Source organism: Larimichthys crocea, chromosome I (assembly GCF_000972845.2).
Source record: "Larimichthys crocea isolate SSNF chromosome I, L_crocea_2.0, whole genome shotgun sequence".
Classification (NCBI taxonomy): domain Eukaryota; kingdom Metazoa; phylum Chordata; class Actinopteri; family Sciaenidae; genus Larimichthys; species Larimichthys crocea.
In genome coordinates, this window is record NC_040011.1 from 35,798,058 (window position 1) to 35,810,158 (window position 12,101).

The 12,101-nt window shown below is 40.4% G+C and overlaps 1 protein-coding gene across 1 annotated transcript; it reads right to left on the minus strand.

Moving 5' to 3' along the window:
* Positions 1 to 1,147: 1,147 nt before the first annotated feature.
* On the minus strand, positions 1,148 to 9,679 carry LOC104933261 (V-type proton ATPase 116 kDa subunit a). Its single transcript, XM_019253782.2, has 21 exons — positions 9,497 to 9,679; positions 8,396 to 8,518; positions 8,010 to 8,088; positions 7,522 to 7,670; positions 7,307 to 7,402; positions 7,164 to 7,225; positions 6,948 to 7,074; positions 6,737 to 6,819; positions 6,551 to 6,644; positions 6,152 to 6,364; positions 5,896 to 6,046; positions 5,636 to 5,775; positions 5,381 to 5,538; positions 5,176 to 5,266; positions 4,966 to 5,084; positions 4,640 to 4,853; positions 3,737 to 3,847; positions 3,563 to 3,646; positions 3,362 to 3,482; positions 3,037 to 3,208; positions 1,148 to 2,047 (listed from the first exon to the last, which is right to left on the minus strand). The coding sequence occupies exons 2-21, from the start codon at positions 8,510 to 8,512 to the stop codon at positions 1,954 to 1,956; spliced, it is 2,475 nt and encodes an 824-aa protein (XP_019109327.1). The 5' UTR covers positions 8,513 to 8,518; positions 9,497 to 9,679; the 3' UTR covers positions 1,148 to 1,953.
* Between the last annotated feature and the right edge of the window lie 2,422 nt (positions 9,680 to 12,101).

The following is a 12,101-nucleotide window of genomic DNA, read 5'->3' on the forward strand; positions in this document are numbered from 1 at the left end:
ACTTTTATGGTTCTTTTTGTTTGTTTTTGTTATTTGCTGTCTACTCTGATTTATTGTAAGGTGTCCTTGTTTGACAGAAAGGCGCCTATGAAATAAAATGTAATAGTCAGCAGTTTACGTGTCTTCATCCATAGAACTAACTTTTTTTCTACTTCTGTTAAGTATTATTTATTTTTAATTGTTTTATATTGTCTCGTTTTTTTAATGTCTTTTGCCACTACCGTGTTCTTAGATCTCATTTTTTGCCTAATTTTTTCTCCTGTTTGTGCTTGTCTGTCAAAACACTTTGTAAACTGTTTTTTTAGGTGCTGTGGGTGCTTAACAAAGTAGGCTGAACAATTACTGTTCTTAATTGAAATTGTGAGGTACTTGTACTATTTCCATATGTTTGTGTTGATTTGTCCTGTACACGTGACATCTATTGCACGTCTGTCCGTCCTGGGAGAGGGATCCCTCCTCTGTGGCTCTTCCTGAGGTTTTTTTCCACCTTTTTTCCCCGGTAAAGGTTTTTTGTGAGAAAGTTTTTCCTCATTTGAACCGAGGGTCTAAGGACAGAGTGTGTCACTCTCTCTACAGATTGTAAAGCCCTCAGAGGCAAATGTACTTTGTGACTTTGGGCTATACAAATAAAATCAAATTTAATTTGATTTGATTTACACTTTTACTTAACCCTTTAAAGACACTTTTACACCAATACATTTATCTGATAGTTCTAGTAACTAAGTAAACATTTTACATATGATACCAAATGGATTGTCTTAAAGCTGTGATACATTCTTAGACATTAACATATGACAGTATAACAGGGAAGTGAACTCCACCTAGTCTTTCTCAATAACAGTATAAAGATTTAGTCTATACATTAAAATGAAGGTTCATCAACAATACATTCTAATAATGGAGTATATACACCATTATATTTAATAGATACTTTAAATGTGTGCTATATGTTTTGCTGATAATACTTAATTTTGTATGCTTTTGACTGCTAGACTTCAGGTTATTTTTACATAAAGAACATAGATAACACTCCTTATACCTAGTAAAGAATTCGAACACTTCATCTCTAACTTCACAAATTAGTCGTAAACATGTGACACAATAAATGGTGTGACTACATAACACATACAGCATTCCCACAATAAGATTACACAAGAAAATCATTTAATTTCAGTTCGGAGCTGATCCATTTTACAGTGCAAATCGTCAGAAAGAAGAAAAAAAAAAGAAGAGAGATACATGTCCAGAGTTTGTTCAAAATAGTGGCATGATAATGAATGTTATGATCTGTCTGAAAGACTTAGTGGATAAAAAAAAAAAGCAATCAGTTCCAGTAAGGCACATGAAAAAAACTTTTCCTATCAATGAATATCTGTTGTGTATGTTCGGAAGACATGGCGATGAGGGGGAAAGTATCTTTGGCTCGTGAAGATTATTCCGATAATTCCCTGCTGTCATTTGAAGAATACTACAGGACTGGCTGATTAAAGCACAACACACCATTTCAACAACCATATATTCCCTTAAACTGCAGAACAGATTCGTTAATTGGTGTGGTTTCCCTTTTCATAATTGATGTCGATAATTTATGTTCATTAAGTAAAAAGTAAATGATTGCTATTTTTTAACTACTGTAATTAGAAAGCAGTACATAACACTGAGTGAAAAAATTAGCAAGGGGATACAAAAGTAGTTTTTTTTTCATTTCATATAATGCAACTTTAATCCATTACACAGGGGCTCACTTTGATTCTACCGATGCAGAAATAACAGTCTATACCATCATGATCATTGTGCAAGTGAATTAAACCATTCCATATCCGACAGGCAATAGAAAGACATCGTTCAGACGGAGAGACAATCATTCTGGTGTATGTAGTTGTAATCCAAGTACTCAATAATATACATAAGTTAACATAACTGTTTGGCAAGCCTGAGTAATCATTCGATCGATCATATAGCAGCTGATGCATTGATCAGAGATGAGAAAGAGAAAGGGCTCAGCTTGTAGCCTGATCCACTGTAGAACTTGTTTTGAAACTCCACCCTGTAAGACAGAGAGGCAACGTTAACATGTGACAGCAAATGCAAACAACACATGATTCGTTTCTTTACATCTCTTCAGCAACAATACTGTCCAGACACAAAGCTGAACACTTGACTTACACATGACTGATTCAGTGCTTTGACCTTTGTACCACATTATGTACAAAAAACAAACAAACAAACAAACAAACAAAACAGGAAAAGACATAGAAAAACAAAAGACATATCAAAACCTAATGTGCAGCTGTGAACTGAGCACATTCACCCCACCCTGAGAATGAACCCTTTTTCAATTTGGAGCCTCGCTGAGCCAAAAAAAGTCAACTTCACATGCAAGATGCATAATTCAATCAGGCAGATTGCCATGAAATCTGCTGAGCCCATTCATCCCCTCTATCACATTTGTCCGGTGACTAACAGAGTGCAACATGTACGCCAATAATAGAAAGACATGTCTGGGGAAACTCTGTGGATGGATTAGTAACTGATCTGGATAACTCTGGTTTGAGTGAAGCGTTTGTTTAAATTCTAACGTGTAACGACCAAAGTCAAAGATCTCTGTGTGCACAGCTATGTACACGGCCATTAGCTAGAGGAACAGACAGGTTTAGATTTTATTTAGGTGAGACTGAAGCTGAAGTGCATTTCATGTTTTAAGGACTACACTTGAAATGGCTGTGAGTTCTACTGGTTAGATGATAATCAAAACTTGAGCTGCGTTTTAGGAGGTGATCCATTTTTGTTGCAGCGTGAGATGCAAGACAAAGTTTGTGTTTTTGGTGTCTTGCAAGTCCATAAATAACATGACTAACTTCCCCCTAATCATGGATTAAAAAGGAAAAAGATGTTACTCAGCGCAGATATCCTGCCAACATATTAATTCTTCTTTGTGAGACATGGTCGGTGAAGTTTAGAGGCAACAAGACAATTTACCTTTAAAAATATATTCTATTATATATTAGTCTTCTCCTCCCTCCCTCGCATCCTTACCAGTGCAGACGGAGCGCATGCAGGAAAGCTGAGAGTCCCTCCATAACCAACAGGATGGAGACAGTCAACACCGCGAAGAAGGCAAAAATAACAAAGAGGACTACAGAGCCCACATAGCCCTGCCACCTCAGGGCAAGGCGCATCACCATCACCCACAACACCTCAGACAGCTCTGCGGAGACACAAATGGCTCACCGTCAGACAACCATCGGAAAACTGGCTGAATAAAAGAACAGTATGAGTGATTTTAGAGAGGAAGTGTGTGTGTGACTGTGTCTATCACAGGAGGATGATGGTGTATTGTGTGTGTTAGTGTGTCACTAACGTGCGTGTGCCAAACTGAGAGCCCAGAGTCGGAGGTAAGAGGCGGTGTTAGAGATGCAGCCCAGACAGTACTCTATGGTGTGGATGGCCTGATGCATGAACACATCTGCCGCATCAAACTCCTGCAGACAGCACAGTTTAAACACTTAGATTCACAGCAGTACATCTCTGATTAGTACATTTACAAAGACTTCTTTCTTACCCGTTCAGCTGCTCCTTCGTCCACCTCCCCCTGACGAGTGTTGATGGATCCCTCGTCAGGCAGCAGCAGACGTCTATCTTCCTCCTGATGTCGCAGAGAGCCAGAAAACGGTCAGAAAATACATCCAACTCTCCAAAAAAAAGATTTTTTTTTTTAAGTCCAACACAGACTCACAATATCACGTCGTCTTCTCCTGAATGTGATGTATTCGCATATGGGCTTCCCTAGTAGGAGGACCGGGACAGCACATAGTGCCAGCACCACCAGGACCTTCTGCACCACAAGCTACACGTGAAGAGTTACAAGACCAGCTGTTAATATTTTAAGCAACATATGATGATGAGTTCAGCGTTCAAGAACAGTGTTGGTGTTTTTAAAAAATGTACTACAAATAGCATGCCATGGGTGGGGTTTATTTTTATTTCGACCTTCCAGATGTTCGCTGGTTTCAGTTCATGTTAACACTCTATTAAAATTACCATGCAGTGACTTGAAACTGGCATTCCCCTACATTTTTGTTATTTTAAAGAATGAGCAGCAATTACTTTATCATTGCTTGTGAAAGCAGTTAAAGCACTGATCATTTTTACAGTCTTAGATTGGTTTGTTCACACGTTTTTTTTTGGGAAACTTTGACATCTGAGGTTTGAGAGTAATCTGCCAAACAGCACTGTGTACTGCATTCGCAGGCTATATGGTCGGAAAATAAAACCCAGAGGACACAAGTAAAGTGAAATATGGTAATATTATGCATGAAAAGAGCTGCTGACTAACTAAATGTTGTGTATGAGATGCTTTGAAGCACAAATTTGGGATATTTTTTCAAAAATACCCAGAAACCATGAAAAAGTCTTGACATAAGATAAAGCAGACACAATGTTCACTGTGATGAGCTGCGTGTCTCAAAGAGGTTTCAAACACCCTTAAGGTTATTTTTCATACTGTATGGACAAAATAAATACAGAGGCGATATAAAAACAATCAACTTGGCTGCTGGGTATGTAAAGTGTAAGTAAACTGTAGAACATTAAAACACGGATATGTTCCTTTTTAGGAAAATGAGCAAACCACACACACCTGTCCTGTATAGAGCTGTGGGTTTTCAGGGTTGTCTGTGAAGAGGAACATGTCTATGAAGTGGATAAGTATACTCGGAGCAATTTTGGACTGGGCGGGCGTGTAGGCAATCCACTTGAATATCACCATGAACACCAGGTAGCCGAATAGACAAAGCATAAAGAACAGCTCTGGGATCAGCACAAAGAACACACTGCTAATCTTCCCGAAGTGCCTGAAGAAAAACAACAACAAGAGGAACAAGGACATGTTAAGGCAAGTCAGGATACACATGAAAAGCAACAAGAATGGATCAAAAAAAAAAAAAAAAAAAAAAGATGCCTTACCAGTAGTTGAAGAATGACAAGCAGACTCCAAAAGTCATGTGTATGACGCCGATGACCACAGACATCTTCATCTTGTACGAGTTGAGGAAAGTTAGTTTGTTGTTGGACAGCCCCCAAATCTGACAATGACACAAAACATGACAGAATTAGGATGACAGTACAAAAGAAACTGGACCGTGACAGAAGGTTTAAGGAATGTGAGGACCATACCGGGTCAATGCCAAATGGATAGGGGCTGGTGAAAACACCAGGCACAACAGGATCCATTGACAAGTACTGATTCGCTGCCAGGACTGATGAACTGAGAGACATACCATAGAAATAGGTAAGATGGACAAGAAACAAAGTGCAAGAACGTTGGAGTCAACTAAAAAAAACAAGAATTAAAACTTAAAAATGTATAAAATGCACTCACTTCCATATGTTCTTGTCAAACATCGGGCCGACGTGCCACCCTGAGTTGAAGGTATTGAGGCCTCTGCTGAAGCACTCGTTGTAAACAGCTCCAGTGTAGACAGAGAACAGACCCATCAGCAGAATCAGATACCTTCCTCCAAACATCATCTTCCAGATCTGAAACACAATACGCCAGGTCAAAGACATGTTTCAGCACTTTTGTTTTACAATTTTTGCAGACATGAGCGCTGCGCGCCAATACCCTGTGATTTACCTCGTTGTTGTTGTTCTTCAGTTTGGGGTCTTTCTCCTCAAGGACCATCCAGAGAGCAGCCAAAGTCATCAGTAAACCATGACCCACATCCCCAAACATCACAGCAAACAGGAAGGGGAATGTAATTATGGTGTAAACCGCTGCAAAGGCAATTAGAGGCAAGACTTAATTTAATTTAAAGAGAGAAAAAAAATGCGCAAGGTCGAGCTTTCTTTGGCTTGTGACTGAAGACATTTTTTTTCAGTGGTGTGCCGACATACCTGGATTGACCTCACGGTAGCTGGCTACTCCGTAGGCATCAACAATGTTTTGGAAACCAGCTGTGAAGGAGTTGAGGGGAAACAAGGTGGGTGGAGGGGTGGATGAAGGCAGGCGGTTGTAGAACGAGTCGACCCCACTGCCACTCTTCCTCTAAAAAGGAAGAGAGATGGGTTGGATAAAATTGAGTGATTATGTTTTTTAGTGATTTATGCCAAGTGTCCTTTATCTACAACTCTGATTCTGCTGGTGTCTTACCCCTCCTTCTCTCAGGGCGCTTTGCAGTTCAGGCAGTTTGGCAGTGGGACACCAGGCCTCAGCGATCAGGCATTTGTCAGTGACGGAAGGGCTGCAGAGATTGAGCACCATCTGAACCGCCTTACACTTCTGCACTCGCACTTTCCACTGGGGCAGCACGGCCACTGCACGCATCAACAGCTGCTGCAGGAAGGACTCCGTCTGCGACAACACCTGAAATAAAAGGGAAACGAACCAACATGTTTCAGAAGTACTGAACAGAAAAAACAGTTCTTTAAAGAAAACGCACATTATATTTTTGTGCTTTCTAGTACTTTCAAGTGCGATACAGACATTACAAAAGAGAGTACGTCCTGGTGACTGCGTCAATGTACTTTTACAAACATGTACTACACTTACTGATTTGATATCTTCAATTCTGCCTTGAAGTCCCTGGAGAATCTCCTCTCTCTCAGCAGTGCTCTCAGGGTATGCAAATGTCTGTGTGCGGAAACTGTGAGGAGGGGAAGAAAAGAAAAAGATATTCAGACATTGCAGTGTATTAAAACATTTTTTTAAATCTAACCTATGCACAAGTTTACTCACCAATCACAGATCTTCTTGACTTTCTGTCCAATCTGTTCTCCCCAGTAGGAAATGAGGAACACTGTCCATTGCACCATTTCACCCTGCAAACAAAAAAAAAACAGAAAACAACTCTTATAAAATACCCATTTAAAAAAAAAAAAAATCAATAGATGCAACAAATCATCAGAGATTATCCCCGTAACAGAAATAACTGCCTCCCAGTTCTCACCGTGTCTGGATGCTCAAGTCGCTCCTCCATTTCTCTGAAATCCACGATAATATAACCGCGACATGCCCGCCATAACAACCGCTCAAATGAGGGGACCTTCCAAGGATGGACCACTCCCGCCACAAAACTGAAGGAGCAGAGATGAAGCAGAAAATGTGTTAAATGTAGATTAAAAACATAAAGCACATACCGGTAATTTCAGCTAATGAGATCTACCTGAGGTGGACATCTTGACGGTTGTCAAATAGGCCTTGGGTTTCCAGTACAGGTGGTGGTGCCTGTGAGAAGAATTATTAAGATTAAGATTTTATTTTTGTATTTTTTAGTTTGTAACACAGCAAAAAAAGTTTTTTAACTACCTGTGAGGCTGTGAGAGAATGTGTCCTGGTCAGGACTCCTCGATACTGACAGAGCTGGGTCAGCTGAGCTCGAAGGCTGTCTCTGTTCCTGGACACCTAGTGAGACACGTCGGATAGAAATCTGTCAGGTCTACGAAGTTCTACCTCTTTTGATACTGCAAGACAACAGAACCTTTTCTTTGATTTATCATCTCAGCCTCGTTTTAAGCGCCCACCTCTTTGAGCTCTCTGGCCAGCCTCTCGCTCTCCTCCTCTATGGTGATGAGTTCGCGAGGCTGAGGGGCCAACGGTGTTGGACATGGTGGGGGGAGAGGCCCCTTCAAGGGTGGAGAGAGGGAACGATTGATCTCCTGCTCCAGGAAGGCTAAAGGGCAGATAGAGAAGGTCAGAGAGATAAGATTATATATACTTTAATCATCCCACCATGGGGAAATTTACTTTATACAGCAGCAGAAGAAAGAAGAAGAATTTGAAAAAAGTAGAAAAGGCAAAAAAAACAAAAACAATAAACAGACAAAAATATCTATAACCTACACGATAAACACAAAAAACAATCAACCTTCAAAACAGACAAGTACTGAGGATAAAAGTGGCATGATGTATAAAAAGTATTGAAATGTAAAGTGATCATAGTGTAAGAAGAGGGCAAAACTGCTGAAGAATATGGATGAAAATATAGCTGGAGCAATGAGTAAATACTTACTAAACGTTTTCTCGAGTTCCTCGCATCGTCGGACCTCGCCAACAAACTTCCTCTGAAAGGCGTTCACGTTCGGATTTAACTAAATCAGGAGAGCAGAGGGGGAAGAGGGCATCAGGGTTACTCATGATCACAATGAGAGAGAAGGAAAATGTTGCTGTGTCTCACAGTGACTCAAAGTAGCCACCATTCACCATCTGACCTGAGCTCAGATTTAGAAATGCAGCAGAGGTGACTCCACAAGGTATCTACCAGTACCAAAAATAAGATAACCAGAAAGAGTGGCTTTTTTTTTTTTTTACTGAAAATTAGAATAATGATCTGATTTTAATCATAAATGTGGCCCAAACAGTAGCTGACTGGTAAGACCTTGAGTTGAAGTTACTCACATCTCTGAACTCGACCAGGCCCAGCTCTCCCAGCTCACTGACACAATTGTAGGCCGAGCCGGACTGAAGGAAGAGCTGCACCAGGCACACCTCCTCGCTGCGAAACATGGAGCCCATAGCTGCCTGAAGAATGAAAGAATTTACAGAGGAATGATGGATATGACAGGAGGAAGAGAAGGAGTTAATTAAATAAATAAATAAAGACTTCACATAGGCCAGCTGTTGTCAGATAGGACAATGAAAGCCTGTCAGTGACAATGCAGAAGCACATGAGTGGAAACTAAAGAAAGGGGAAGCATCAAGCCCTCCTGACTGTGATGATTAGGTGGGATTTCCACTGTTGCATTGACATGTTTCTGCCAATATTAGCACAGTTTTTACTTCATTTGTAAATGAAATCTTTGAATAAAACACTAAAATAACACTGCTACATATAGAAAAATACAGTCCGTTGGCAGGATATTGTGCACTGCAGAGACAAAAGCTCAAGCGCAATAAACCCAAACTTTATTTTTAAAGTTTCTGCTCATTTTTGGATGCTGTAGTTAGTGGTGCCCTCGAGCTGTATCGTGTTATACTCAGACCAGCCTCATTGTATATGAATGAGGGTTGGTGGATTGGGGGAAATACCTCCAAACAGCCTCAAAAATGACCATGAAGTTGAGTCAACTCTTTTTTTTCCTCCAATAAAACCTTAATCAATAACCTTCATGGAGGCAGTGAGGTCAGACTACACCAGCTGCAGCCAGGTCTACCTATATAAAGTTCATATTAAGTTATAAGCTGGAAGAAGACGGTGAGTTTACTAAATAAAACTAGTATATAATAATACACATTAAACGAGCAATAAGCCTGCAGTCTCATCTCTATCATGTGTCACTGACTAACTTTATAGGCTGGACATTTTTCCGCCACAGTCATCAGAAACATGCCAATAAAAAAGATTTCCAACCAGACTAAATCTGTGAGGTTACAGCATTAAAAAGAAGAGGAGGGAATTTCCATGAGGAGGAATCACAAGGGTTTGATTTGTCAGTCCACACACACACACGGTGCTTAGAAACAGCTTCACATGCGCTTAAAAAAGACGAGGTTTCTCACCTAGGTTTGCTGCTCGACGTCTCCGGTCTCCAAACTGCTGCTGTCTCTCGGGGCTGTCCACTGACGGACACACCGGTGACTGCTAACCCGACGTGTTTATGAGTTTAACTTCTCGCTTTCGGCTCCACCACTTCCCGTTTGTGTCAGTCACGTTACTGCGGCCTCACGTGACGGTTGACGTCGTTCTCTTGTTTGGCCACGAGAGGTCTATGGAGCTTGTCAGTTAACTTTAATGGCGGCAAAGAAGGCAGCGATGGGAAGTTCGTTTTTTTTTAGGGAGTCGGCTCTTTCGACTCCCAAAAACGGCTCTTCATTTCTTTCTTTTTTTACCACTTAGATACCACCACTTGGTTTGACTTATGATTCGTATGGGTACTGTTAGAATAAAATGTTTTATATTTGTATTGTGTGACCTGTAAGTTGTGTTGCAAACTCATCACCCTAGTTTCTATAGATCCATAGAGCAGAAGGCCACTTCTATCAGAAGAAGAAGAAGATATACTTTATTAATCCCACGACAGGGAAATTCTTTTTACATTCTATTTAAATTTTTACATGCATTTTTTAACCCAGACATACATGCAGTACAAGGGCTCATAGACATGCAATTTTGGAGAGGGATGTTGGAGTGATGGGCAGCCCCCCTGAGGAGCGCCCAGCAAGCAGTTGGGGGGGGTCGGTGCCTTGCTCAAGGGTACCTCGGCAGTGCCCAGGAGGTGAATTGGCACCTCTCCAGCTGCTAGTCCATGCGGGACTTGAGCCGGCCACCCTTCGGTTCCCAAGTCAAGTCCCTATGGACTGAGCTACTGCCACCCCCCAGTTGATTGAAACAGGATTGAAACAGCATCTGTAGAACAGAGGGCTACTCTGATTATCAGCTGGTTGAAAACAGAGGGACAAGATACCGTCAGGGTCAAAAAGTCAAACCCCTTAAAAGTTCAGTATGCAGTTAGTCATGTGAGGCATACTGTAAGATAGAGGTCTCAGATCGCTGACTAGGTACAACTGAACATCGAAGGGGGAGTTAGGTTTTGCTCCTCTTTAGGAAGCTGGCTGAAGACAATTGGAGTAGCTGAGTGCCAAGAGGCCGGGACCAGCCTGTGCACCAACAAGGGAGAGCCAAGTTTAAACCAGGGCCGCTCCCCAACAGCTTCTGGACCAATGAGATAGGCACACATACTATATAACTTTGTGTAAGTTAGACACTCTCTTTTGGAAAGTTGGTTGCAGCTAACTGCTTGCAGACTGCGATTTGCTGAACAAAAAGAGGTCCATGTACATGTAACATTTTGGTGTCCTGATGCTAAATAAATACTTGTACTAAGGAACAATTCAGCTATAGAATTCCTCTATGCAAATCAACAAACGCGCTGACAGTACACATACACATTTAAACAATTTCCCTGTGGGGATTAATAAAGTAAGTAAGTATTTCTAAGTATTTCTGATTCTGATATCACTTAAATTATTCAATACACCCTTTCTACGTATTAAAAAGTAAAAAAACAAAAAGAAATATTTCCTGATATCTTTTTTTTTCCATTTATTTATTTAATGGGACCATGTATAGTATTAAAACATAAACGATTACATTTGATGTACTGCACCAGAGTTAGCTTACAGCAACTTTTCATCTGCAGTCCCTTCGGCAGACAAAATTAAAACATATTACAGCACAATAACAAACAGTACAAAGCAAAAAACACACAGGACACATAATAGTACACACAATAGCACATAACATACCCCCACAATGTCAGTGGCAGCGGAGTATCCTTTAGCAGACTTTTTAATTTGGTTTTAAATAAATAATAAATCAATAAATTGCTGTAGCCACTTGTTTTCCTTGCATTTACAGACCCCTGTGACTCTCTCAAACCACCCAGTCAATGTACTAACTTAATTGTAGAACCGCTCTGCTACACCTATAAATACTTAAGGACAAAAAAAAAAGGGCAGCTATTGACTGTTGGATGCACAGCAGCACACACGCAAATCATTCAGTCACTGCATGCATGGAGCTTGGTAGCTCACAGTATTACTTTAAAAAACAAAACAAAATAAATAAATAAATTAAAAATAAAAATGAATGACTCCCATCGTTCATTTAAGAGAGCCGGCTCTTTAAACCAGCTCGTTCGCCACTGACACATCACTAAAAGACAGGAAAAAGTTTAACATCCAACGTGAGCTCTGTGATTATTTCTGTCATATTTTTGAAAATAGATATCATGTGTGGAGTTAGTTGGTTAGATAAACATTACTAAGTTACTAAGCAACGCCATAATTAAATGAGTGGCATGACTCTCATTTAACTAACAGCAGGCATCAGAAATGTTGTCTCCTTGTTCATTCATAGGAGCAGTAAATTTAGATTTCAGACACCTCCTAGAATAATGACCTACGTAAAATGTAAAAAAAAATATATATATTGCTCCTAAAGTTGTGTTCCCCTTGTCTGACACCATTTTGGCAATGTTATTCTGTCCAGATATCTTTTAAAACAGGTTTTCAAACTGTGGTCTGGGGCCCAACAGTAGCCCCTGAATGGGTTGTAAGGGTAATATAAAAAGTTGAAACAACAAACAAGACATAAAATGTGCCG

Bases quoted from the DNA above. Each gene is read 5' to 3' on its own strand.
- LOC104933261 (XM_019253782.2), bottom strand. From the start codon at position 8,512: ATGGGCTCCATGTTTCGCAGCGAGGAGGTGTGCCTGGTGCAGCTCTTC. The intron at 6,820-6,947 runs GTGAGAACTGGG...TTTTGTTTGCAG, and splicing joins GACTTGAGCATCCAGACACG to GGTGAAATGGTGCAATGGAC. The intron at 3,209-3,361 runs GTTAGTGACACA...GTGTCTCCGCAG, and splicing joins TCTCAGTTTGGCACACGCAC to AGCTGTCTGAGGTGTTGTGG.